General features: G+C 43.9%; 1 protein-coding gene and 1 long non-coding RNA gene across 4 annotated transcripts; one reads left to right on the forward strand and one right to left on the reverse strand.

Moving 5' to 3' along the window:
* Positions 1-1032: 1032 nt before the first annotated feature.
* Positions 1033-6117, reverse strand: LOC120106729. Its single transcript, XR_005508788.1, has 2 exons — positions 5732-6117; positions 1033-1293 (listed from the first exon to the last, which is right to left on the reverse strand). It is a non-coding gene; the product is annotated as an uncharacterized LOC120106729 (long non-coding RNA).
* LOC103698854 lies at positions 3826-26005 on the forward strand. 3 transcript variants are annotated; one of them, XM_039119783.1, is made up of 4 exons: positions 3826-5353; positions 6672-6726; positions 8086-9105; positions 25829-26005. In XM_039119783.1, exons 3-4 carry the CDS (start codon positions 8100-8102, stop codon positions 25840-25842), a joined length of 1020 nt encoding a protein of 339 aa, XP_038975711.1. In that variant the 5' UTR covers positions 3826-5353; positions 6672-6726; positions 8086-8099; the 3' UTR covers positions 25843-26005. The 3 variants fall into 3 exon arrangements, 1 of the variants encoding a protein (XP_038975711.1); XR_005508787.1 differs by lacking the exons at positions 8086-9105; positions 25829-26005 and adding an exon at positions 7697-7874 and having other exon boundaries at positions 4104-5353; XR_005508786.1 differs by lacking the exons at positions 3826-5353; positions 6672-6726; positions 8086-9105 and adding exons at positions 22963-23479; positions 24799-24853.

The following is a 26005-nucleotide window of genomic DNA, read 5'->3' on the forward strand; positions in this document are numbered from 1 at the left end:
CTTCCATATGTGGTGCACCTGTCGGCTTGACTGTTTAATGAAGTAACAAACATGTGGTACGAATGAGTTTGGCAACTAAGGTGGCTGAAAGAAATGAGTTGTCCATCATCTTTCTCATACGCGTCATATATGTCTGCTTAAAACCCTGTTATATATGATTCTTGAGTTTTGATGTCTGAAAAGTTGAATGTGCTATATGGAACCTATTTTTCTCTGCGATGCTTGAGAAAATCTTGGGCCTCACGAATCATAAAGGGTGACTTCAGAAAGATTTAGTTTGCTTTGTCCTACTTGTATAAAGATTTACTTTGTTTTTAAGCTCCTGACTTTACAGGCATTGCATAAGCCTTCCATCCTATTTTTTCAAGATGATTCTGTAACTCTGATCCAAATTATGTTGTTATGTAGGTTCATTCATAATTTATGGCATGATAAAACTGAAGACAATATTGATAACATAGAAATCTGTCTGATAACAATGCATCTAGCTGGTTTATGAAATTCATAGTCAATTTTTTTACTAAATTTTCACTTTGTTCTCACGCAACCATAATCATAATCAGTCAAACCTTCTTTCAATTATTTGAAAGCTTTACGAATTCTCATTCAGCAAGCAATTCTATTTGGACCTCTCAAATTATTTAAAAAGGTTAGTTACATTTCAAGCTTTACCATTTTGGTTATCTACCTTCCATCCATTTTATAACAAGCTATTCTTACGCTGAATAATCTGCTATTGCAGTCATTATCTTTTTCTTTGTTATAATGGATATAATATAACAAAGGGGGCCCAAACCTGTTACAGGCTGCTGTAAGATTACAAAATCATCTTAAACCTTCTAACAAGAATAGATTGCTTACAATTTGCTACAATTTTTGACTTTTAGTCTTTAGATACAAATTAAAAAATTTTATTTTAAAATAATATATCTAAAAGATGACTCTTATAACAATCCATTGTACGGTATGATTGTTATTTCTATTTTGATTCTAAATTGCAATTTTCTCTTTAAAAGAGTTTGTGCACCTGCATAAATAATAATAATAATAATAATAATAATGTTACATCGGATATCCTAATGTTTGTTATTTAACAATAAAAATTTGGAACCACACGCTAACAACAGGGAAGTAAAAGGATGATGACGATTATAATGTTATAATGGCCTGCTATAAGTCTACATGTTGGTCATAGAGCCAATATTTCGCTATCTGTATTACATATAAACTCTAGGGTATCCTTTCCTTATCAAGCCATCTTCCCCTTAGCCGGCTTCCTCTCCATTCTTTCATCTGCGACAATTGGTATCAGAGTCAGCAAAGGCTACGTATTATAACCTGCTGTTATTTCTATTTTTATTCTAAATAAAACAATTTTTTGTACAATTTTCTCTCTAAAAGGGTTTGCGCACCAGGAAAAACAAACGCTGTAACGGCTGTTATAACACTCGTATTTTAATATAAAAAATTGAAATCACCCTTTTGTAATCGGGCAAATAACGGCTCAGATTACCGATATAACAGTCGGCGGCAATGGAGGCCGTTATATTGGAATAACGCCGTTATCGGAACCTTAGCCCCTACCCAATCTCCTCTCCCTCTCTCCCGATGTTCTCCCCTTCCCCCTCGGCCGCCGTCCGGTCCCTCTCCGGCCTCCTCCGTCTCGCCGCCGGCGCCGGCGCCCTCCGGCTTGCCCAGCGAGCCCACGCCCGCGCCTTCCCCATTGGCCTCCACCGCCACCCCGTCCTCTCGTCCGCTCTCATCTCCGCCTACTCCCGCCTCGGCTTCCCCTCCCTCTCTCGCCTCGTCTTCGACTCCGCCGCGGCCACCGGCGCCCCGTCCAACATCTTCCTCAGGAACGCCCTCCTCGCCGCCTACTCCCGCGCCGGCCTCTTCATCGAGCCCCTCGCCATCTTCCGCCGCATGCGCACTCACCAATCTCCTGATCATTTCACCCTCGCCATCCTGGCCAAGGCCTCCGCCGAGCTTGTCGACTCCGGCACCGGCAGAGGCATCCATTCCCTCGCTATCTGCCTCGTGTTCGGGTCCGACACCGTGATAGCTGAATCAAGCTGTGGATTTTATAAATTCAATGCCAGTTGCACCCTCTTTATCTAGTGTTTGGGGAGCTCTTTTTGGTGCTTCTGTGATTCATAAAAACCAGGAAATGCAAGATCTGGCTTCCAGGTTCCTTCTTCAGTCAGAACCAGAGAATCCATCAAATTATGTATCTCTATCAAATTTGCATGCCCCTTCTGGAAGATGGGATTGATGAATGGCGTGAAACATGCTACTGTGCTACTAGAATTGTTAGAATTATGTAGTTTTATACATTATTTTTAATTTTAGCAAATTATTTCTGATTTTGATTTGGAAGTATATGATTGAAATATTTATCAGATAGCAGCATATAGAACTAATAATAGGACCAAGCGAAGCCTATTAGCATATTCTTAAGGTAAATGGCTTAGATCGAGGCCCAGCTTGTGGATTAGAAACTTTTTAATTTGGTCCAGATAAGAATTCAATGGGGAGGTTGAGCTCGGGTACTTTGATTCTTAAAAACTAAAAACAATAAATCTAACGAAACTGGTTGAGATGGCCGAGTTGGCCTAAGGCGCCAGGTTCTGCTCCCAAAGGGTGTGGGTTCAAATCCCACTCTCAACATAACGTTTATTAATCATTTTTCACCGAAGCAAATTACTAAAAAAATTTCTCCTCCCATTCATTTTGACAAAAAACAATTTGCTAAAATCATTTTTGAATCCTACTCTCAATATATATTGTTTTAATGTTTTTGGTAAAATAAATTACTAAAAAACACCATCGTTCATTTTATCTAAGTAAACAAATATTTGTCACATATTTAGAATATACATATATTATTATTATTAAGAATATATATATGTATATATATGTATTGACACACATACTTACATATATACATACTCTCAACATAATGCTTTTTAATCATTTTTCACCGAAGCAAATAACTAAAATAATTTCTCCTCCCATCCATTTTGACAAAAAACAATTTGCTAAAATCATTTTTGAATCCTACTCTCAATATATATTGTTTTAATCTTTTTGGTAAAACTAATTACTAAAAAACACCATCGTCCATTTTATCTAAGTAAACAAATATTTGTCACATATTTAGAATATACATATATTATTATTATTAAGAATATATATATGTATATATGTATTGACACACATACTTACATATATACATACTCTCAACATAACGTTTTTTAATCATTTTTCACCGAAGCAAATTACTAAAAAAATTTCTCCTCCCATCCATTTTGACAAAAAACAATTTGCTAAAATCATTTTTGAATCCTACTCTCAATATATATTGTTTTAATCTTTTTGGTAAAACAAATTAGTAAAAGACACCATCGTCCATTTTATCTAAGTAAACAAATATTTGTCACATATTTAGAATATACATATATTATTATTATTAAGAATATATATATGTATATATGTATTGACACACATACTTACATATATACATACTCTCAACATCATGCTTTTTAATCATTTTTCACCGAAGCAAATAACTAAAAAAATTTCTCCTCCCATCCATTTTGACAAAAAACAATTTGCTAAAAACATTTTTGAATCCTACTCTCAATATATATTGTTTTAATCTTTTTGGTAAAACTAATTACTAAAAAACACCGTCGTCCATTTTATCTAAGTAAACAAATATTTGTCACATATTTAGAATATACATATATTATTATTATTAAGAATATATATATATATGTATATATGTATTGACACACATACTTACATATATATATATACATACTCTCAACATAACGTTTTTTAATCATTTTTCACCGAAGCAAATTACTAAAAAAATTTCTCCTCCCATCCATTTTGACAAAAAACAATTTGCTAAAATCATTTTTGAATCCTACTCTCAATATATATTGTTTTAATCTTTTTGGTAAAACAAATTACTAAAAAACACCATCATCCATTTTATCTAAGTAAACAAATATTTGTCACATATTTAGAATATACATATATTATTATTATTAAGAATATATATATGTATAGACACACATACTTACATATATACATACTTGCATGTATAAATATACATAAATATATACATAATTATGTATGTATAGTATTTGGTAAACATGTATGGGGCATTTTAAATGTGTATATTATCCATCTTGTATTTAGATCCAAGGTTAAACTTATCCAAAAGTTCTAATTGTGCATCCTTATGTGCAAGAATAGTCCAATCTTTGTCTTTTAAAAATCAATAATTAAGAAAAGTCAAATATTTTTTGTGCAATATTATCCATCTTGTATTTAGATCCAAGGTTAAACTTATCCAAGAAGTTCTAATGTGTCGGCCGTTATGAGAAAGAAAAATCTATTTTTTTTTCTTTACAAATCAATAATTAAGTGGTTTTTTATGCAAAATTTACTTTCACCTTTTTAGTATTTTCGTTGCAAAGTTTCATAAGAGCAATAGAACATGTGTAGGAGTCCAACTATCGTCATTCATAAGTTGGATCGTGTTAAAGCATATGACAGTTTGATTCACAGATTTATATTAAAAATATTTTTTATACTATAGGGGGCCACAAAGGGGTTAGTTTCAGAATGTGTAATGTCCGGGCCCACAACCTACTAGGCCCAATAGGAAATAGGCCCAGTTAAGGGTTTGGGCCCAAATTTCACTGTGGGCAGTATTATTATAATGGCTATCAGGAAGAGGTTGCCACCTCCTTCCTGCTCTGAAACGAAAGGATAAGACCGACAAGGAAGGGTTACCTCACGCCCCAGACGGTAAGCCAGGCACCATGGCAGAGCAGGGAGAGGTGGCTAGGGTCGCCTCACGCCCCAGACGGTAAGCCAGGCACCATGGCAGAGCAGGGAGAGGTGGCTAGGGTCACCTCACGCCCCAAGTGGCGAGCCAGGCACCATGGCAGAGCAGGGGGCAGCTATGAGTCCCGGAGCCAGAGGATAAGGGAGGATAAGGGGGATGGGACTTCACAGAAGGAAATCCCCAGCCATGCAAACCCTGGGACGGTGACCTCACCCCTGCTGGCAGCCGATTCCGGCGCGCCTGAGACAGGGGGGCGGCTGCCAGTCCCAGAGCAGGGAGGAAAGGAGAGGATGGGACCTCTAAGAGGGGGGTCTCACCCTCTAAACAAATTATTTAAGCCTCTGCCGGCAACCCCAAGTCACAGACTCCCTAGAATACTGAACGAGAGAGAGAGCCGAAGCCTTGGAGCCGAAGGCAAAGGAGCCCTGAAGCTCCAAGGGGAAGGAGGGACTACCAGGGGGAGGTACTGCCCGACTGCAACCGGCCAAGGTAAGGAGCATTAGGGTAAGGATTTAACCGGGGTAAAGAAATTTCACTGTGGGGTGCTCTTCCCCTCTGTGTCAACAGTGAAACAGAGGGGAGGAAACCGACACAGGGGAGGGGGGAAAAGGCCTACAGTCCACGGGTCGGGCCGAGCTCGGCTGCAGATGAGCAGGGCACCGCAGCTTCGGCTGCGGCTACCCTAGGGCTCGGGGGGCAGCCCCGGGCCGCCGGTCTGGCCGAGCCGGCAACCGGCGTGGCCACAGGGCCGCCAGCCCCGGCCGGACCACCACCTCCTCTCCGGCAAGAGGTGGTGGTGCCGGAGGGAAGGACCGAAAAAAAAAGGAGAAAAAGAAAGAAAAGAAGAAAAAGAAGAGGGGAGCCTACCGGTGTTTCGACCGTGGATCTGGCGCGGTGACCTTGGCTGCAGTCGTGGTCGCAGCATCGACGGCTGGAGGCCCTTCCTCCCCTCCCTCGGGCACGGTGAGCTCGACCGCCACCTTCCTTGGTCGCGGCGAGTTCGACCGCAGCCATAGTCGCGGTGGTGGGTTTCTTTCCCCACCATAGTGGGAACGAGGGAGCCGTCGGCTCCGACCACGGGCTCAGCCGGGGACGCCGTGGGCTCGGCCTCGGGCATCGGCCGCAGGTACCGCCGGCCGTGGCTCGGCCCCTCCGGAGAGCACCTTCCTCCCTTCGCAGGAGAAGAAAGGGGGAAGGAAAAGAGGGATCGGGAGAAGGGAAGAAAGAAAGGAAAAGAGAGAAGGAAAAGAAGCTTCGGGAAGGAGAAGAAAAGAAACAGGGAAGAAAAAGAAAGAAAAAGAGAAAGAAAAAAAAAAGAGAGAAAAGAAAAGAGTGGGTTAACGGGTCGGAATCGGGTTTGGGTCCGAAAATCCGTTAAGCCCAATAATAAGAAATTGGTTTAGCCAATTGAACCTGAACCCGAGCCCAATCAAATTGGGCTAAACCTGGACGAGCCAAACTATAAATTTAACCAAAATTAAGCCCAAATGGAATGAGGCCCAAACCCAATTCGGCTGGGATTGGTCCTAACAGACCAAATTAGTGGAAATAAGCCCAATTCAAGCCCAATGTGACTAATTTGGGGCCAAATTGACCCCAGATTAATCCTGACTCAGGCCCAAATAGGCCACGGTGACCCTAAACCCGGAATTAAACCCAATTAAGCTGGGAATTAAGCTTAGTGGCCAATCGGAGGGCCAATTAAGACTTATGAGCCTAGCCAAGACCCCAATACAGAGGAATTAGGCTTGGGCTAAATTTCAGGTAGAAAAGGAAATAACATATTATTATTATGACATGATTGTAGGTGACTTAGGACTCGTCACCAGGACGCAGGAGACCTAGGAGAAAGGCAAATTACTGTAAGTAACTTGTTTTAATCTTGTTGTGAATCATGTATGTAAGTAGCCTGCCCTAATCTTTTATGAATCATACATGAAATTTAACATGTTATGCATGTACTGTAGGCTAAGAACGATATGTGTATCTGACATGCTCTAGTTACACAAGATATGATGATATATGCTTTATATTCCGTTATGCCGTTATGCTCTAGTTACATTACATGCTAAGATATGAGTTATGAAATATGAACATGGGTGGTACATGTCAGTCACATAATTCATAGTTGTGCACATATTATGTTTTCATAGCTCTTGTGATACATGCAAAATGAATTGAATTCCATATTATGATTTTTATTAGCATGAGTGTAAAGAATGATAATGATTTGCTCTAGCTGCATATTGCTTGTAAAGGGGTACCTAAGAACTCCTATTGCTACGGGCCGAATGCAACTGAGCCGGCCTTGCCAGTGGCCGATAATGACTGAGCCAGCCCCGCCAGTGGCCGACTAATAACTGAGCAGGCCCCGCCAGTGACCAATAATAAATTCGCCGTAGCATCTATGAGGTACTACCTATACGAAGCATTATTTATGAACTCTTAAGAGCTACTGACCCAATGTAACTGAGCCGGCCTTGCCAGTGGCCGAGAATGACTGAGCCAGCCCCGCCAGTGGCCGCCTAATAACTGAGCCGGTCCCGCCAGTGGCCAAGAACGACTTGCAGTAGCATTTAAGAGCACGACCACGGCATGCCGGTGGCACGATTTTTCCTACATGTGCACATTACATGATTTCTTGACATTGTAGGATACTGTTTTATTTACTCAGCATGGATATTTTATTATGATGATTGATTTAGTAGCATACATGTCAGCTTCTCAAACCCTGATAAGCATGGTTAGCATTTTTAGTTGATTCGACAAGATTATGCAGGATTACTTACTGAGCCGTGTAGCTCATGCCTGTTCATTTACGTTTTTTTTCAGATCACCACCAGTGACAGCTGCTAGAAGCATTTTTCTTTTGCAACAGGGCTTCCTTATTTTTGGGGATGATATAAATAAACTTTTGTGTATATAAACTATGTAGAAGCTCTGTACTTTATATGAACCAGTGTGTTGTACCACCTTCTTTTGATATATGCAAGTTTGACTGCTTTGACTACCTGTTGACCATGTACGAGGCTGCGTGCTATTGTGGGCAGTAGTCGGCAATAGCACGGCCGTGTCACGGATCCGGATCCGGGGCGTGACATTTCGTGGTATCAGAGCTTTAGGACTAACAAGAACATAACAATAAAATTGGGGTTAACGGGTAGTTAAGTGTGTTGAGACTTATTAGGGTATATTGACCTTACTTTGAATTTTGGTTGCAGAAACACTATAAGATATGGAGGATGATAGGAGGCCACCGTCCCCAGATCCTAGCTACCGCTCCGAGTCCCCGGATACACCACGCTCTGGGGCAGGTAGCGCGGATCTAGCTGGAGTGTACCAATTGATGGTGCAGCTCCTCCAGCAGCAGCAGCAGATACAGCTAGCTACCATACAACCAACCAGCTCTTATTATGAGAGGTTTCGACGATTGAACCCACCAGTATTTGATGGCGGACCGGACCCGATAGCGGCCGAGACATGGATTCGGGATATGGAGAAGATGTTCCAGGCACTCCAGTTCCCCGAAGAAACGAAGGTCCGATTAGCCATTCCCCAGCTGAAGGGGAGCGCCGAGTTTTGGTGGACGACCATGGAGCCCGCATACCCCGCCAGCAGGATTACTTGGAGGGACTTCACGAGGCTGTTCTATGCAGAGTATTTTCCGGACTCGGTGAACCAGATGAAACAAGATGAATTTTTGACACTGACGCAGTCCGAGCATATGTCTGTCCTGCAGTATGCCAGCAAATTCAACGAACTGGGCCGGTTCTGCCCCCAGTTCATGGAAAATGAAAGCAGTAAGGCAAGCCGGTTTGAGCGAGGGTTGAGGTACAGGATCAGATCTCGGATATCTTCTCACCTATTCACCTGCTACAGAGACGTGCTGGATCGGGCCTTGAAGGTTGAGGCCGACTTGATGAGGCCTGACTTAGAAAGAAGTGATCTGACGAAGGCCAGGCCAGCAGGAGGACAGAGCAGTAGGCCCAAGGGCATCAAGGGGTCTATGATTAAGAAGAGACAGAACCGAGGTTGCCCTAGCTGCGGCAAGCATCACAGTGGGCCCTGTTTGAAGAAAATTGGGGCCTGTTTTACATGCGGGCAGCTCGGACATATGGCATGTGACTGCCCGAAGAGGGCACCCAGACCTCCTGCAACCGAGGGCCAGAAGCCAAGGAACACCCCCCGAGTATTCGCACTGACTCGCCAGGACGCCAGTGTGAGCGACCAAGTGGTGACAGGTACATTGCCAGTTAATTTGATTGATGCCTCTATTCTATTTGATTCTGGTTCCACACATTCCTTCGTGTCAGTTAGTTTTTCCAAACAGTTGCACTGCACATCTGAGAAAATAGAACCATTGCATGTTGCCACTGTTAGATGTATGCCCTAGAAGCCAATTTGGCTGACACATTGTTGATTCTAGGGACATAATTTTGTACTTGACTATTTATTATTGAATAAATAAAAGGCATCTTTTTCATTCATATTGTTTATGTGTCTATGAATCGTCCAAGAAATTAATAAGATGATGATACATATTCTCAAGAGTTGAGAATTTGAGCCATGTATCATTGGTGATTAATTTCTAAATGCTCCTGATCAAAGGATCATCACGAGGACGGTGATCGATCCGATCAGTGCACAGATCACTCTCCTTCTGGATGGACGAGACTTGAGTCCACAGTGTAGGGACACTGAAGTGATAGTGCAGGTGCTTGTTAGAGAACAAGGGTACTGAGCGTGACCAATACAAGAAGTCACTTGGATGTCTATCCACTCGTCAGTGACTTGCTTGATGTTGCAGTAGTGTGACTGGTCCTTTGACCTGCAGTGCTTCGGCTACTCACAGTGAGGTTATTATAGTTTGACTGCACACATACATGGTCTCTAGCCATATGGGTCCATGCAGTGTAGATTGGCTGCAGTAAGTTCACTGTAGGAGTAGGGTATGCACCTATATGGAATCTATCGACCTTGATAGATAAGGAGAGATCCTATGTGATTTATAAGACTGAGTTCGTAAGACCTCGGCCGGGGCAGTATACACAGTGGAGAAAGAGTTTTTCACTATCGAACTCGAGTCAAATAAATCTTGACATATGACAGACGATGGGGTTTGACGAGTTGTCCATGACCTCCGTCCTGTAGGGATCCACGATAGTAGGACTGTATCACATGTTAACTGCACCTAGAGGTTCATCATTCCATTCTGCTGGGTAGCCACTACATGCTGCTAGGTGTCACTGGTGGATGGTGGGACTTATAGGGATTATCTTGATGATCGATAAACCCTAATGAGTTGAGTTGGAATCGTTCCAACCCATTGAAAGGAGTTTTCAATGATATAGTGATAGAGATCACAATATATCTCACTACCAGTCAGAATAGAACCTATGGGGTCACACACACTAGAAGTATTGACCGATCCGATGGTTGAAATCGTGATTAGGAATCACAAGAAATCAATTTGATTGATAAGAAGTTGAAGAAGAAACAAAGGGAATTAATTAATTAGACTTAAACACAAATCCTACTTCGGGAGGGATTCCTAGAGTCCTAATTGGATTAGGGCTGGGAATCCTAGTTGGAATAGGACTGGAATTCCTACTTGGAATAGGATTCCTACAATCCTAATGAGATTAGGAATTTTGAATTAAAATTGGATTCCTACTTGGAGTAGGATTTCTAGAAATCCTAATTGGATTAGGACTTCGGATTCAAATAGAGTCCTAATTGGATTAGGACTAAAATTAAATACATCCTAATTAGATTAGGATTCCTTAAGTCTAAATTAATTATTAATCTAATGAATCAACATGACTCCTAATTGGATTAGGATTGAAGAGTTCAATTGAGTCATGGTTCATTCAAATCCTAATTGGATTAGGACTAGCATAGATTGAACCCAATTTGGCTAATCCTAATTGGATTGGGATTAAACCATAAGAGAGGCACCCAATCCTCTTTGGAAGAGGATTAGGGCATCACAAGAAGGAGGGTTCACGCCCCTCCTCCTCTCCTTGTGTGCGGCATGAAGAGAAGGGCCGGCGCCCCCCTTCCCTCTTAGGCAATATGTCTAGGGCTCCTAGATTGTAGGAGCCCTAGATGGCTTTATAAGGAGGCATGAGGCCGGCGCCCTAGCTAAGAGCTCTCTTCCTCCTCTTGCTGCCGCCACCAGCCCCCTCCTCTCTTGGTTCAGCCGCAAGCAAAGGGAGAGCAAAGTCCAAGCGTTGGCGTCATCCTCTTCCTCCAATCCTTCTTCCAACGCAGGGAAAAGAAAGAAGGCTGCAGAAGCTGTGTTCTTCTTCCTTGAGTCCCTTCTTCTTCTTCCTCCTCTCAAGCACTTTCAAGAGTTGAAAGAAAGAGAGGAGATCAGCCATCAAAGGAAGTCTCTGCAAGGGAGCTAGCACCCCGGGGAGACGAGAAAGCTTTGATCGGTCCTCTGCTTCGTGTGGATACCCGTAGAGGCCGAACGTTTGAACGGCTTCAAGCGAACCCTCTTCCTAAAACCACGAATTCAGATTCGCGGTGATCATCTACCCGCGCAAGGTGAAGATTTGATCTTCCTATTAGTTTTAAAAGGATTTAATTCTTACCTAATTACGAAAGGTCTCGAAACAACGGTCATGAGATGAACGTCGAACTCGTGCATGCCGATTCCGCTGCCATCTGAAAAATTTTTGAAATATCAGCGGCATGGGCGGGTTCCCAACAGTGGTATCAGAGCCTAGGCTTCGTAGATTAAGGTAAGAATTAAATATTTAAAGGCTTATTAGATCTGAAAATTGATTGATCATGCATGCTGAAAAATTCTGCATGCAGATTTTTTCAGGGGTGCTGAATTTTTACATGCTGATTTTTATGTGATAAAAAGATGATTCTAATTGCATTGTTAATGGGATTACAAAGTTTAGAATCATGATTAGCATGATCAGCGACCTATGTCATGATATAATCAGTTAAGTTTCAGATCTGAAAATTATAATTGTAGCATACGGTGATGATCATAGGATTCAACCCCTTTTGGTATCAAATGTAATGACCTGCGATGTGATCTGCGATGTCATGTAATTTTTCAGATGCTTGCATGCATCTTATTTGATGTTTTGAGAGGCCTGCGTGCCCCCTAAAAGGAGATGTAAATTATTTTTATTTTTATTTTACATCTGGTTGTATTTCTGTGATGTGATGTACATCAACGATCAAGTTGAAGCAAAGGCATGAGATGAAAGGTGATCCAAGTGGTTGATGGCGATGGGATCAAGGGTTGATCAAGGATCGAATCAAGGAGGCTTGGAACCAATTCAAGAGTTGAAGACCACTTGATCAATTGATGTGCATGTGCTTGTAATACGACCTAATTAGAATCCATGATCATCACCTAGTTAAAGTTTAGCTTTAATTTGATGCCGCGATTATAACTGCCTGCAATGCGCCGTTTGCATGTGATGTGAATGAGAGTCGGGTAGATAGGTCTACATGTGATGTAGCAAACCCAATTGAGACCTAAATTAAAACCTCCTCAATCAAGTCGAGAGTGAACCGACATGAGCAAGTCATATTAGATTAATTGATCTAATTGGTGTCTAGGAAAGCATGAAAGGTGGTTACTTAATTAGGACCTTACTCTCTGAGTAAGGGGAGCCTCCCACCTGCTTACCTGGCCAATTGTTCGATTACCTCTTATGAAAGGCTCAAGTTGCAAACACTAAGACCTGATTAACCAATATTAAGTCAATAGGTCTTCCACTGTAGTAGAGCTGCTAAGGCCTTTCTGATGTTGACTTGTCTCGGCTGGATACAGTGGTCAAGTTGCATTGGGGGGCTGGACCTCTCTATAGACATGAGATGTTGTAGGGTAAAGGTGGGGTTGGGCACCAATAACTGTTAGGTGAGGACCCAATGACGACTTTATTCCTACGGTTATACGATGGGTCTGACTTAACTAAGAAATGGGACCAATAACTGTTAGGTGAGGTCTTCATGGCTTAGAGACCAAGTTGCACTGCAACATGCTTGAGAAGCATTGTACAAGAGTTGTACACTCATCCATCTATGTGTCACCAATAACTGTTAGGTGAGGTGGCATGTGAATTGGTGGGACCGCAGTACCCACTAGAAATCCTAGTCGTGTGGGATTTCCGTTTTCCTACCAGGGGAGTGTGAGGAATTCGAGAAAATAGTGGGAGTCATATTTGTTCTAAAAGACCTTAGGACAGATTAGGATCAAGTACAAGAGTCTAACTAGAATCTTTACTCTCTGCAGATACAATGTCGGCTTCAAACCCTTTGACCCGTATTCTTGAGACCAACCGACTGACCGGAACCAATTACAAGGACTGGCTTAGAAATCTCAAAATAGTTTTGGACTGTGAGAAGATAGGCTATATACTCGATTCACATATCCCCACATTACCAGCACGTCCCACTGATGTTCAGCGTGAGATGCATAAAAAGTGGTTGGACGATGACATTAGAGTAAAATGCTATATGATGGCATCTATGTCTAATGAACTCTAATGCCAGCATGAAAATATAAAGACTGCTAGGGACATACTGGCACACCTACAAGAGTTGTATGGTGAGCAGAGTCGCACAGCTCGTTTTGAAGTGTCCAAGAGGCTTTTCAAAGCGAAGATGCGCGAAGGGCAGTCTGTCCATGATCACGGTCTGACCATGATCAAGGACCTAGAGGAGCTTGAGAAGCTCGGTATGGACATGCACAAGGAATTGCAAGTGGATTTGATCCTACAGTCACTTCCTGATTCATTTGGTCAGTTTATAGTAAACTACCACATGAATAAGATTGAATGCACTAAGACTGAACTAATCAACATGTTGGTAACTGCTGAGGGAGCCTTGAAAGGTTCAAGGGGCAATGTCCTCGCTGCTGAGTTGACTTCTGGTTCCAAGAGAAAGTCTACTTGGAAGAAAAAGAAGCCTGCAAAGAAGCAGAAGAAAGACAAGAAGCCAAAGAAGGAAGTTCAAAAGAAAAAGGCTAACGACAAAGGAAAATGTTTCCACTGCAATGTCGAAGGCCACTGGAAGAGAAACTGTCCTTCATACCTCGAGAGCCTGAAGAACAAGAAAGGTGACACACCTTCAGAAGGTATAGACTTGCTCATTATTGAAACTAATCTAACGGTTTCTTCTACTTCTAGTTGGGTTATAGATTCTGGTTCTAGTGCTCATTTGTGCACTACCATGCAGGGTCTAAAGGAAAGTAGAAGGCTGGCGGAAGGTGCGGTAACCCTTCGGGTTGGCAACGGGGCAAAAGTTGCTGCTGTGGCTGTGGGCACCTACCATCTGCGACTACCGTCTGGATTTAGTTTAATACTTAGAGACTGCTATTATGTACCTGTTGCTAGCAGAAATTTGATTTCTGTTTCATGTCTAGCACAGGAAGGTCATGTTTTTACATTTGACAAAGACTGCTGTTCTATTTATTTGAGAAATAAAATAGTCGCACGTGGTTTTATGATTGACAGTCTCTACCATTTACATATGGATGTATCTGTGAATGTTACCGAGCAAGATGTGAGTGCCAAAGGATCCAAAAGATCCAGAGATGAGATAAACCAAAGATATTTATGGCACCTCAGACTTGGCCATATTGGAGAAGATAGAATGAACAAAATGGATAAAGATGGGCTCTTAGGCTCATTGACTTCCGAGTCATATCCAGTTTGCGAGTCCTGTCTTCAAGGAAAGATGGCCAGACTACCCTTTGTAGGACATGGGGAGAGGACCACTGAAATACTTACCCTAGTACATACAGATGTATGTGGCCCATTCGATGTGCTAGCCAGGGGACGTTATTCTTACTTCATTACCTTTACCGATGATTATTCACGGTATGGGTATGTGTATCTTATGAGACACAAGTCTGAATCCTTTGAAAAGTTCAAAGAGTTCAAGAATGAAGTAGAAAAACAAACTGGAAAACCTCTTAAGGCTCTTCGATCAGATCGAGGAGGAGAATACCTTAGTGGAGAATTCCGGGACTATCTCAAAGAAAACGGCATAGTCTCACAATGGACACCTCCGGGTACACCTCAACTCAACGGGGTGTCAGAGAGGAGAAATCGGACCCTATTGGATATGGTCAGGTCCATGATGAGCTTCACTGATTTACCTATGTTCCTTTGGGGAGATGCCTTACTCACAGCGATTTATTTATTGAATAGAGTTCCCTCTAAATCCGTTCCTACCACACCGTATGAGATATGGCATGGTAAGAAACCAAGTCTGGGTCATCTCAAGATTTGGGGATGTCCGGCCCACGTCAAGCGACTACAGGCGAACAAGTTAGAGGCTAGGACCATAAGTGCTCGTTTTATAGGATATCCTAAAGAGTCATTAGGATACAATTTTTACGTCTCAGAGGATCACAATGTGTTTGTGAGCCGTCATGCCATCTTCTTGGAAAATCAGTTTATCCTTGATAGAGGCAGTGGGAGGAAAATTGAGCTTGAAGAGAAAGTCTCTGAAAAGCAACGAGTCATGGATCCTATAGAACCTATTCATAAGGAGCCAGTACACGATGTCCCTCAACCACCTCGTAGATCTAGTAGGGTCTCCCATCCTCCCGATAGATACTTAGGTATACTAGAAGAGGATACAGAGGAAATGTTCCTAGTGGGGGATAGGGATCACATACAGGATCCCAAAACCTACAACGAGGCGATATCTGATATCGATTCCGAGAAATGGCTGGAAGCTATGAAGTCAGAGATAGACTCCATGCATTCCAACCAAGTCTGGACCTTAGTAGATCCACCAGAAGGTATTGTACCTATTGGATGCAAATGGATCTACAAAAGGAAGATAGGTTCGGATGGAGAGGTAGAGACCTATAAGGCAAGGCTTGTGGCGAAAGGGTATAGTCAGCGCGAAGGCATTGACTATCGGAGACCTTTTCACCTGTAGCCATGCTAAAATCCATCCGAACATTGCTTGCCATTGCAGCATTTCATGATTATGAAATCTGGCAGATGGATGTGAAAACTGCTTTCCTGAATGGATATCTTGATGAAGATATCTATATGGAACAGCATTTGGGTTTTACTTCCAGTGATGGAGATCACAAGGTCTGCAAGCTGCAAAGGTCCATCTATGGACTAAAGCAAGCATCTCGGAGTTGGAACACTCGTTTCGATGATACAATCAAAACGTTTGATTTCATCAAAAACGAGGAGGAACCATGTGTTTATAAAAAGGTTAGTGGGAGTGCTGTCGTTTTTCTCGTACTGTACGTAGATGACATTCTCCTGATTGGGAATGATATTCCCATGCTAACCTCGGTCAAGGTCTGGTTGTCAAAAGAATTCTCCATGAAAGACCTTGGGGAAGCATCCTATATTTTGGAAATAAAGGTCTATAGAGATAGATCTAAAAGGATGCTTGGCCTGTCACAGAAAATGTACATAGAGGAGGTGCTGAACAGGTTCAGCATGGAAAACTCCAAGAGGGGTCTCTTACCCCTAAGGCATGGAATTCATCTCTCCAAGAAGATGTGCCCCAACACACCTGAGGAGATTCAACGCATGAGCAAGATTCCTTATGCATCGGCAATAGGAAGCCTCATGTATGCCATGCTATGTACACGACCTGATATAGCTCTTGCTGTGAGTGTCACAAGCAGATATCAGTCGAATCCAGGTGAAGAACACTGGACAGCTGTGAAGAATATTCTTAAGTACTTGAGAAGAACTAAAGATTTATTCTTGGTTTTTAGAGGATCATCAGAGTTAAAGGTAGAAGGGTACACAGATTCAGACTTCATGACTAATGTCGATGACAGGAAGTCAACATCTGGATACGTGTTCTTGTGCAATGGTGGTACGGTGAATTGGAAGAGTTCTAAACAACCGATCATTGCTGATTCGACTATGGAAGCCGAATACATCGCCGCCTCTGAAGCTGCTAAGGAAGGCTTCTGGTTCAAGAAATTCATTGCAGAGCTGGATGTGATGACATCAGATGCCATAACACTCTACTGCGATAACAATGGCGCCATAGCCCTTGCTAAGGAGCCAAGGTCTCATCAGAAGTCTAAGCATATAGAGCGGCGCTTTCACCTCATACGCGACTATGTGGAGAAGAAATATGTAGAGGTGCAGAGAGTAGACTCCGCGGATAACGTGGCAGACCCTTTCACTAAGCAGCTGAGTCAGCAAAAGACTGAAGCCCACCTTGAGAAGATGGGCCTAAGATATATGACCAATTGGCTTTAGTGCAAGTGGGAGATTGTTAGATGTATGCCCTAGAAGCCAATTTGGCTGACACATTGTTGATTCTAGGGACATAATTTTGTACTTGACTATTTATTATTGAATAAATAAAAGGCATCTTTTTCATTCATATTGTTTATGTGTCTATGAATCGTCCAAGAAATTAATAAGATGATGATACATATTCTCAAGAGTTGAGAATTTGAGCCATGTATCATTGGTGATTAATTTCTAAATGCTCCTGATCAAAGGATCATCACGAGGACGGTGATCGATCCGATCAGTGCACAGATCACTCTCCTTCTGGATGGACGAGACTTGAGTCCACAGTGTAGGGACACTGAAGTGATAGTGCAGGTGCTTGTTAGAGAACAAGGGTACTGAGCGTGACCAATACAAGAAGTCACTTGGATGTCTATCCACTCGTCAGTGACTTGCTTGATGTTGCAGTAGTGTGACTGGTCCTTTGACCTGCAGTGCTTCGGCTACTCACAGTGAGGTTATTGTAGTTTGACTGCACACATACATGGTCTCTAGCCATATGGGTCCATGCAGTGTAGATTGGCTGCAGTAAGTTCACTGTAGGAGTAGGGTATGCACCTATATGGAATCTATCGACCTTGATAGATAAGGAGAGATCCTATGTGATTTATAAGACTGAGTTCGTAAGACCTCGGCCGGGGCAGTATACACAGTGGAGAAAGAGTTTTTCACTATCGAACTCGAGTCAAATAAATCTTGACATATGACAGACGATGGGGTTTGACGAGTTGTCCATGACCTCCGTCCTGTAGGGATCCACGATAGTAGGACTGTATCACATGTTAACTGCACCTAGAGGTTCATCATTCCATTCTGCTGGGTAGCCACTACATGCTGCTAGGTGTCACTGGTGGATGGTGGGACTTATAGGGATTATCTTGATGATCGATAAACCCTAATGAGTTGAGTTGGAATCGTTCCAACCCATTGAAAGGAGTTTTCAATGATATAGTGATAGAGATCACAATATATCTCACTACCAGTCAGAATAGAACCTATGGGGTCACACACACTAGAAGTATTGACCGATCCGATGGTTGAAATCGTGATTAGGAATCACAAGAAATCAATTTGATTGATAAGAAGTTGAAGAAGAAACAAAGGGAATTAATTAATTAGACTTAAACACAAATCCTACTTCGGGAGGGATTCCTAGAGTCCTAATTGGATTAGGGCTGGGAATCCTAGTTGGAATAGGACTGGAATTCCTACTTGGAATAGGATTCCTACAATCCTAATGAGATTAGGAATTTTGAATTAAAATTGGATTCCTACTTGGAGTAGGATTCCTAGAAATCCTAATTGGATTAGGACTTCGGATTCAAATAGAGTCCTAATTGGATTAGGACTAAAATTAAATACATCCTAATTAGATTAGGATTCCTTAAGTCTAAATTAATTATTAATCTAATGAATCAACATGACTCCTAATTGGATTAGGATTGAAGAGTTCAATTGAGTCATGGTTCATTCAAATCCTAATTGGATTAGGACTAGCATAGATTGAACCCAATTTGGCTAAGCCTAATTGGATTGGGATTAAACCATAAGAGAGGCACCCAATCCTCTTTGGAAGAGGATTAGGGCATCACAAGAAGGAGGGTTCACGCCCCTCCTCCTCTCCTTGTGTGCGGCATGAAGAGAAGGGCCGGCGCCCCCCTTCCCTCTTAGGCAATATGTCTAGGGCTCCTAGATTGTAGGAGCCCTAGATGGCTTTATAAGGAGGCATGAGGCCGGCGCCCTAGCTAAGAGCTCTCTTCCTCCTCTTGCTGCCGCCACCAGCCCCCTCCTCTCTTGGTTCAGCCGCAAGCAAAGGGAGAGCAAAGTCCAAGCGTTGGCGTCATCCTCTTCCTCCAATCCTTCTTCCAACGCAGGGAAAAGAAAGAAGGCTGCAGAAGCTGTGTTCTTCTTCCTTGAGTCCCTTCTTCTTCTTCCTCCTCTCAAGCACTTTCAAGAGTTGAAAGAAAGAGAGGAGATCAGCCATCAAAGGAAGTCTCTGCAAGGGAGCTAGCACCCCGGGGAGACGAGAAAGCTTTGATCGGTCCTCTGCTTCGTGTGGATACCCGTAGAGGCCGGACGTTTGAACGGCTTCAAGCGAACCCTCTTCCTAAAACCACGAATTCAGATTCGCGGTGATCATCTACCCGCGCAAGGTGAAGATTTGATCTTCCTATTAGTTTTAAAAGGATTTAATTCTTACCTAATTACGAAAGGTCTCGAAACAACGTTCATGAGATGAACGTCGAACTCGTGCATGCCGATTCCGCTGCCATCTGAAAAATTTTTGAAATATCAGCGGCATGGGCGGGTTCCCAACAGCCACACCCCTTCAAGAGACAGTGATAGTTGACACTAAATACAAGAACTGCATAATTCAGTTGGGAGGAAAAGAATTAGAAGCAAATCTTCTACAACTGGACATGCATGATTTTGACATCATCTTGGGGATGGACTGGATGTCCCAGTATCATGCCCACATTGATTGTTACCATAAGAAAGTGGTATTCCGGATGCCAGGGGAATCAGAATTCTTCTTTCAGAATGACGATATGCCCCCTCAATGTAAGCCGACACTGCATTTCATTTCTTCCTTGCGAGCCATTAGAGCACTCAGAAAGGGGTGCACGGCTTACCTGGCATGTGTCACGGATACCCAAAAGGAAATCAAACTAGAAGATATTCCGGTAGTCAGAGAATATCCGGATGTTTTTTCTGAAGAGTTACCGGGACTACCCCCTGATCGGGAGGTCGAATTTACTATAGACCTCACCCCTGGAGCAGGACCTATCTCCAAGGCTCCTTATCGAATGGCCCCTGCCGAGCTCAGAGAATTAAAGACACAATTACAAGAACTTTTGGATAAAAAGTTTATTCAACCCAGTGTGTCTCCATGGGGAGCTCCAGTACTATTTGTGAAAAAGAAGGATGGGAGCATGCGGCTGTGCATCGATTACCGGGAACTGAACAAAATAACTATAAAGAACAAATATCCTCTGCCCCGGATCGACGACCTGTTTGACCAGCTGCAAGGTGCCCAAGTCTTCTCCAAGATAGATTTGCGGTCCGGTTACCATCAGTTAAAAATCAAGCCTGATGACGTGCCAAAGACTGCATTCCGAACCAGGTATGGGCATTATGAATTTCTGGTTATGCCATTCGGACTGTCCAATGCTTCAGCTGCTTTTATGGACTTAATGAACAGAGTCTTCAAGCAGAATTTAGATCAGTTTGTGATAGTCTTTATTGATGATATACTGATTTACTCAAGGAGCAGGGAAGAGCACGAAGTTCATTTAAGAATGGTACTACCGACCCTTCAGAAGAAAAAGTTATATGCCAAGCTGAGCAAATGCGAATTCTGGTTGAGCAGCATGGCATTCCTCGGTCACGTGATCTCCGGGAATGGGGTGTCAGTGGATCCTAAGAAAATAGAAGCAGTGGTAGATTGGCCTCATCCCACCAATGTTAAAGAAATTAGTAGCTTTTTGGGACTGGCCGGGTATTACCGACGGTTTGTGGAAGGATTTTCCAAAATAGCCACCCCCTTGACCCGATTAACCAAAAAACGGGCCAAGTTTATCTGGGACAGCAGTTATGAGAAGAGCTTCCAAGAGTTAAAACAGAGGTTAGTATCTGCTCCAATTTTAACTCTGCCATCCACAAATGGAGAATTTACTATTTATAGCGATGCTTCCAAAACCGGGCTAGGTTGTGTATTAATGCAAAATGGCAAGGTAGTAGCCTATGCCTCTAGACAGCTAAAGCCCTATGAGCAGAATTATCCAACCCACGACCTGGAGTTAGCTGCAGTGGTCTTTGCCCTGAAAATCTGGAGGCACTACCTTTATGGAGAGCATTGTGAAGTGTACACTGACCATAAGAGTTTAAAGTACATATTCACTCAGAAAGAATTGAATATGCGGCAAAGAAGATGGTTGGAACTCCTGAAAGACTATGATTTGGATATCAAATATCATCCAGGCAAAGCTAATGTGGTGGCTGACGCTCTAAGCAGAAAGTCAGCAGTAAGTTCATCTGCACTACTCACCACCCAGCCACAGGTTCAGAAGGATCTTGATAAGCTGCAGGTTGAAGTAATTGTACCAACTACAAAAAGTCTGTTGGCCACTCTAAGGATACAACCGACACTGATCGACAGAATAAAGATCGCTCAGCAGTCTGACGCACGCACAGGTCAACTCAAGGATGAAGTGGAAAAAGGGTTACGACCCGAGCTCCAGATTCACTCAGATGGTACCCTGAGGTTCGGTCATCGATTGTATGTCCCAGCTGATGTGGAATTAAAGAAAGAAATTCTAGGAGAAGCCCACCAATCCCGCTTCTCCGTTCACCCCGGCAGTACTAAGATGTACAGGGACCTCCGAGAGCATTACTGGTGGAAGGGTATGAAAAGAGAAATAGCTGAGTATGTTGCCCGATGCATGACCTGTCAGCTGATAAAAGCAGAACACCAGAGGCCAGCAGGGTTACTAAAGCCATTAGAGATTCCAGAATGGAAATGGGAGCATATCACTATGGACTTTGTTACAGGGCTTCCAAGGATAGTAAAAAGGAATGATGCAGTGTGGGTGATTGTCGACCGCCTCACAAAGTCAGCTCACTTCCTACCCTTTAGGGTTGGAACCTCATTGGACAGGCTAGCCCAAGTGTACATTAATGAAATTGTGCGCCTACATGGAGTGCCAGTGAGCATCGTCTCTGATCGCGACCCCCGATTTGTATCCAGATTCTGGGAAAGCTTTCAGAAGGCCATGGGTACCGAATTGAGGCTCAGTACCGCATACCACCTCCAGACCGACGGTCAGTCAGAACGAACAATATAGACCCTGGAAGACATGTTGAGAGCTTGTACCATGGACCTAGGTGGAGGCTGGGACGACCACATACCTCTGGTAGAGTTTGCCTACAACAACAGTTACCATTCCAGCATCCAAATGGCGCCATATGAAGCTCTATATGGAAGAAAATGCCGATCTCCTTTACATTGGGATGAGGTCGGAGAGCGAAAACTACTCGGTCCTGAATTGGTCCAGAGTGCTAGAGATAAGGTACTGCTAATAACGCGGAGACTACAAGCCGCTCAGGACAGACAGAAACGATGGGCTGACAAAGGCAGGAGGAAATTGGAATTTTTGGAGGGGAACTTTGTCTTCCTAAAAATTTCTCCGTCAAGGGGTGTTACCCGATTTGGGCGGCACGGTAAACTGAGTCCCCGCTACATCGGCCCATTCGAGGTTTTCGCTAAAGTGGGCAAGGTCGCCTACAAGCTGGCCCTACCTCCAGAGTTATCAGGAGTACACGACGTCTTTCACGTCTCCCTCCTACGCAGGTACATCCCAGATCCCAGCCATGTATTATAGTATGAACCCTTGCAGATAAATGAAGACCTGACCTATGAGGAAGCTCCTCTGCGCATCGTCGATAAGAAGGAGCAAATTCTTCGGAGGCGTACCATCCCTTATGTCAAAATTCAGTGGGCCAACCACACTGAACGGGAAGCCACCTGGGAACTTGAAGAGGAGATGCGCCAAAGTTACCCCCAGCTCTTCAAAGATAGAGGTATGTATAATTTCGCGGACGAAATTTATTTTAAGGGGGGTAGGATGTAATGTCCGGGCCCACAACCTACTAGGCCCAATAGGAAATAGGCCCAGTTAAGGGTTTGGGCCCAAATTTCACTGTGGGCAGTATTATTATAATGGCTATCAGGAAGAGGTTGCCACCTCCTTCCTGCTCTGAAACGAAAGGATAAGACCGACAGGGAAGGGTTACCTCACGCCCTAGACGGTAAGCCAGGCACCATGGCAGAGCAGGGAGAGGTGGCTAGGGTCACCTCACGCCCCAGACGGTAAGCCAGGCACCATGGCAGAGCAGGGAGAGGTGGCTAGGGTCACCTCACGCCCCAAGTGGTGAGCCAGGCACCATGGCAGAGCAGGGGGCAGCTGTGAGTCCCGGAGCCAGAGGATAAGGGAGGATAAGGGGGATGGGACTTCACAGAAGGAAATCCCCAGCCATGCAAACCCTGGGACGGTGACCTCACCCCTGCTGGCAGCCGATTCCGGCGCGCCTGAGACAGGGGGGCGGTTGCCAGTCCCGGAGCAGGGAGGAAAGGAGAGGATGGGACCTCTCAGAGGGGGGTCTCACCCTCTAAACAAATTATTTAAGCCTCTGCCGGCAACCCCAAGTCACAGACCCCCTAGAATACTGAACGAGAGAGAGAGCCGAAGCCTTGGAGCCGAAGGCAAAGGAGCCCTGAAGCTCCAAGGGGAAGGAGGGACTACCAGGGGGAGGTACTGCCCGACTGCAACCGGCCAAGGTAAGGAGCATTAGTGTAAGGGTTTAACCGGGGTAAAGAAATTCCACTGTGGGGTGCTCTTCCCCTCTGTGTCAACAGTGAAACAGAGGGGAGGAAACCGACACAGGGGAGGGGGGAAAAGGCCTACAGTCCACGGGTCGGGCCGAGCTCGGCTGCAGATGAGCAGGGCACCGCAGCTTTAGCTGCGGCTACCCTAGGGCTCGGGGGGCAGCCCCGGGCCGCCGGTCTGGCCGAGCCGGCAACCGGCGTGGCCACAGGGCCGCCAGCCCCGGCCGGACTACCACCTCCTCTCCGGCAAGAGGTAGTGGTGCCGGAGGGAAGGACCGAAAAAAAAAAAGAGAAAAAGAAAGAAAAGAAGAAAAAGAAGAGGGGAGCCTACCGGTGTTTCGACCGTGGATCCGGCGCGGTGACCTTGGCCGCAGTCATGGTCGCAGCATCGACGGCCGGAGGCCCTTCCTCCCCTCCCTCGGGCACGGTGAGCTCGACCGCCACCTTCCTTGGTCGCGGCGAGTTCGACCGCAGCCATGGTCGCGGTGGTGGGTTTCTTTCCCCACCATAGTGGGAACGAGGGAGCCGTCGGCTCCGACCACGGGCTCAGCCGGGGACGCCGTGGGCTCGGCCTCCGGGATCGGCCGCTGGTACCGCCGGCCGTGGCTCGGCCCCTCCGGAGAGCACCTTCCTCCCTTCGCAGGAGAAGAAAGGGGGAAGAAAAAGAGGGATCGGGAGAAGGGAAGAAAGAAAGGAAAAGAGAGAAGGAAAAGAAGCTTCGGAAAGGAGAAGAAAAGAAACAGGGAAGAAAAAGAAAGAAAAAGAGAAAGAAAAAAAAAAGAGAGAAAAGAAAAGAGTGGGTTAACGGGTCGGAATCGGGTTTGGGTCCGAAAACCCGTTAAGCCCAATAATAAGAAATTGGTTTAGCCAATTGAACCTGAACCCGAGCCCAATCAAATTGGGCTAAACCTGGACGAGCCAGACTATAAATTTAACCAAAATTAAGCCCAAATGGAATGAGGCCCAAACCCAATTCGGCTGGGATTGGTCCTAACAGACCAAATTAGTGGAAATAAGCCCAATTCAAGCCCAATGTGACTAATTTGGGGCCAAATTGACCCCAGATTAATTCTGACTCAGGCCCAAATAGGCCACGGTGACCCTAAACCCGGAATTAAACCCAATTAAGCTGGGAATTAAGCTTAGTGGCCAATCGGAGGGCCAATTAAGACTTATGAGCCTAGCCAAGACCCCAATACAGAGGAATTAGGCTTGGGCTAAATTTCAGGTAGAAAAGAAAATAACATATTATTATTATGACATGATTGTAGGTGACTTAGGACTCGTCACCAGGACGCAGGAGACCTAGGAGAAAGGCAAATTACTGTAAGTAACTTGTTTTAATCTTGTTGTGAATCATGTATGTAAGTAGCCTGCCCTAATCTTTTATGAATCATACATGAAATTTAACATGTTATGCATGTACTGTAGGCTAAGAACGATATGTATATCTGACATGCTCTAGTTACACAAGATATGATGATATATGCTTTATATTCCGTTATGCCTACAAAATACTGGGATTACATTACATGCTAAGATATGAGTTATGAAATATGAACATGGGTGGTACATGTCAGTCACATAATTCATAGTTGTGCACATATTATGTTTTCATAGCTCTTGTGATACATGCAAAATGAATTGAATTCCATATTATGATTTTTATTAGCATGAGTGTAAAGAATGATAATGATTTGCTCTAGCTGCATATTGCTTGTAAAGGGGTACCTAAGAACTCCTATTGCTACGGGCCGAATGCAACTGAGCCGGCCTTGCCAGTGGCCGATAATGACTGAGCCAGCCCCGCTAGTGGCCGACTAATAACTGAGCAGGCCCCGCCAGTGACCAATAATGAATTCGCCGTAGCATCTATGAGGTACTACCTATACGAAGCATTATTTTTGAACTCTTAAGAGCTACTGACCCAATGTAACTGAGCCGGCCTTGCCAGTGGCCGAGAATGACTGAGCCAGCCCCGCCAGTGGCCGCCTAATAACTGAGCCGGTCCCGCCAGTGGCCAAGAACGACTTCGCAGTAGCATTTAAGAGCACGACCACGGCATGCCGGTGGCACGATTTTTCCTACATGTGCACATTACATGATTTCTTGACATTGTAGGATACTGTTTTATTTACTCAGCATGGATATTTTATTATGATGATTGATTTAGTAGCATACATGTCAGCTTCTCAAACCCTGATAAGCATGGTTAGCATTTTTAGTTGATTCGACAAGATTATGCAGGATTACTTACTGAGCCGTGTAGCTCATGCCTGTTCATTTACGTTTTTTTTTCAGATCACCACCAGTGACAGCTGCTAGAAGCATTTTCTTTTGCAACAGGGCTTCCTTATTTTTGGGGATGATATAAATAAACTTTTGTGTATATAAACTATGTAGAAGCTCTGTACTTTATATGAACCAGTGTGTTGTACCACCTTCTTTTGATATATGCAAGTTTGACTGCTTTGACTA

This window comes from Phoenix dactylifera, unplaced genomic scaffold (genome assembly GCF_009389715.1).
Source record: "Phoenix dactylifera cultivar Barhee BC4 unplaced genomic scaffold, palm_55x_up_171113_PBpolish2nd_filt_p 000613F, whole genome shotgun sequence".
NCBI classification, from domain to species: domain Eukaryota; kingdom Viridiplantae; phylum Streptophyta; class Magnoliopsida; order Arecales; family Arecaceae; genus Phoenix; species Phoenix dactylifera.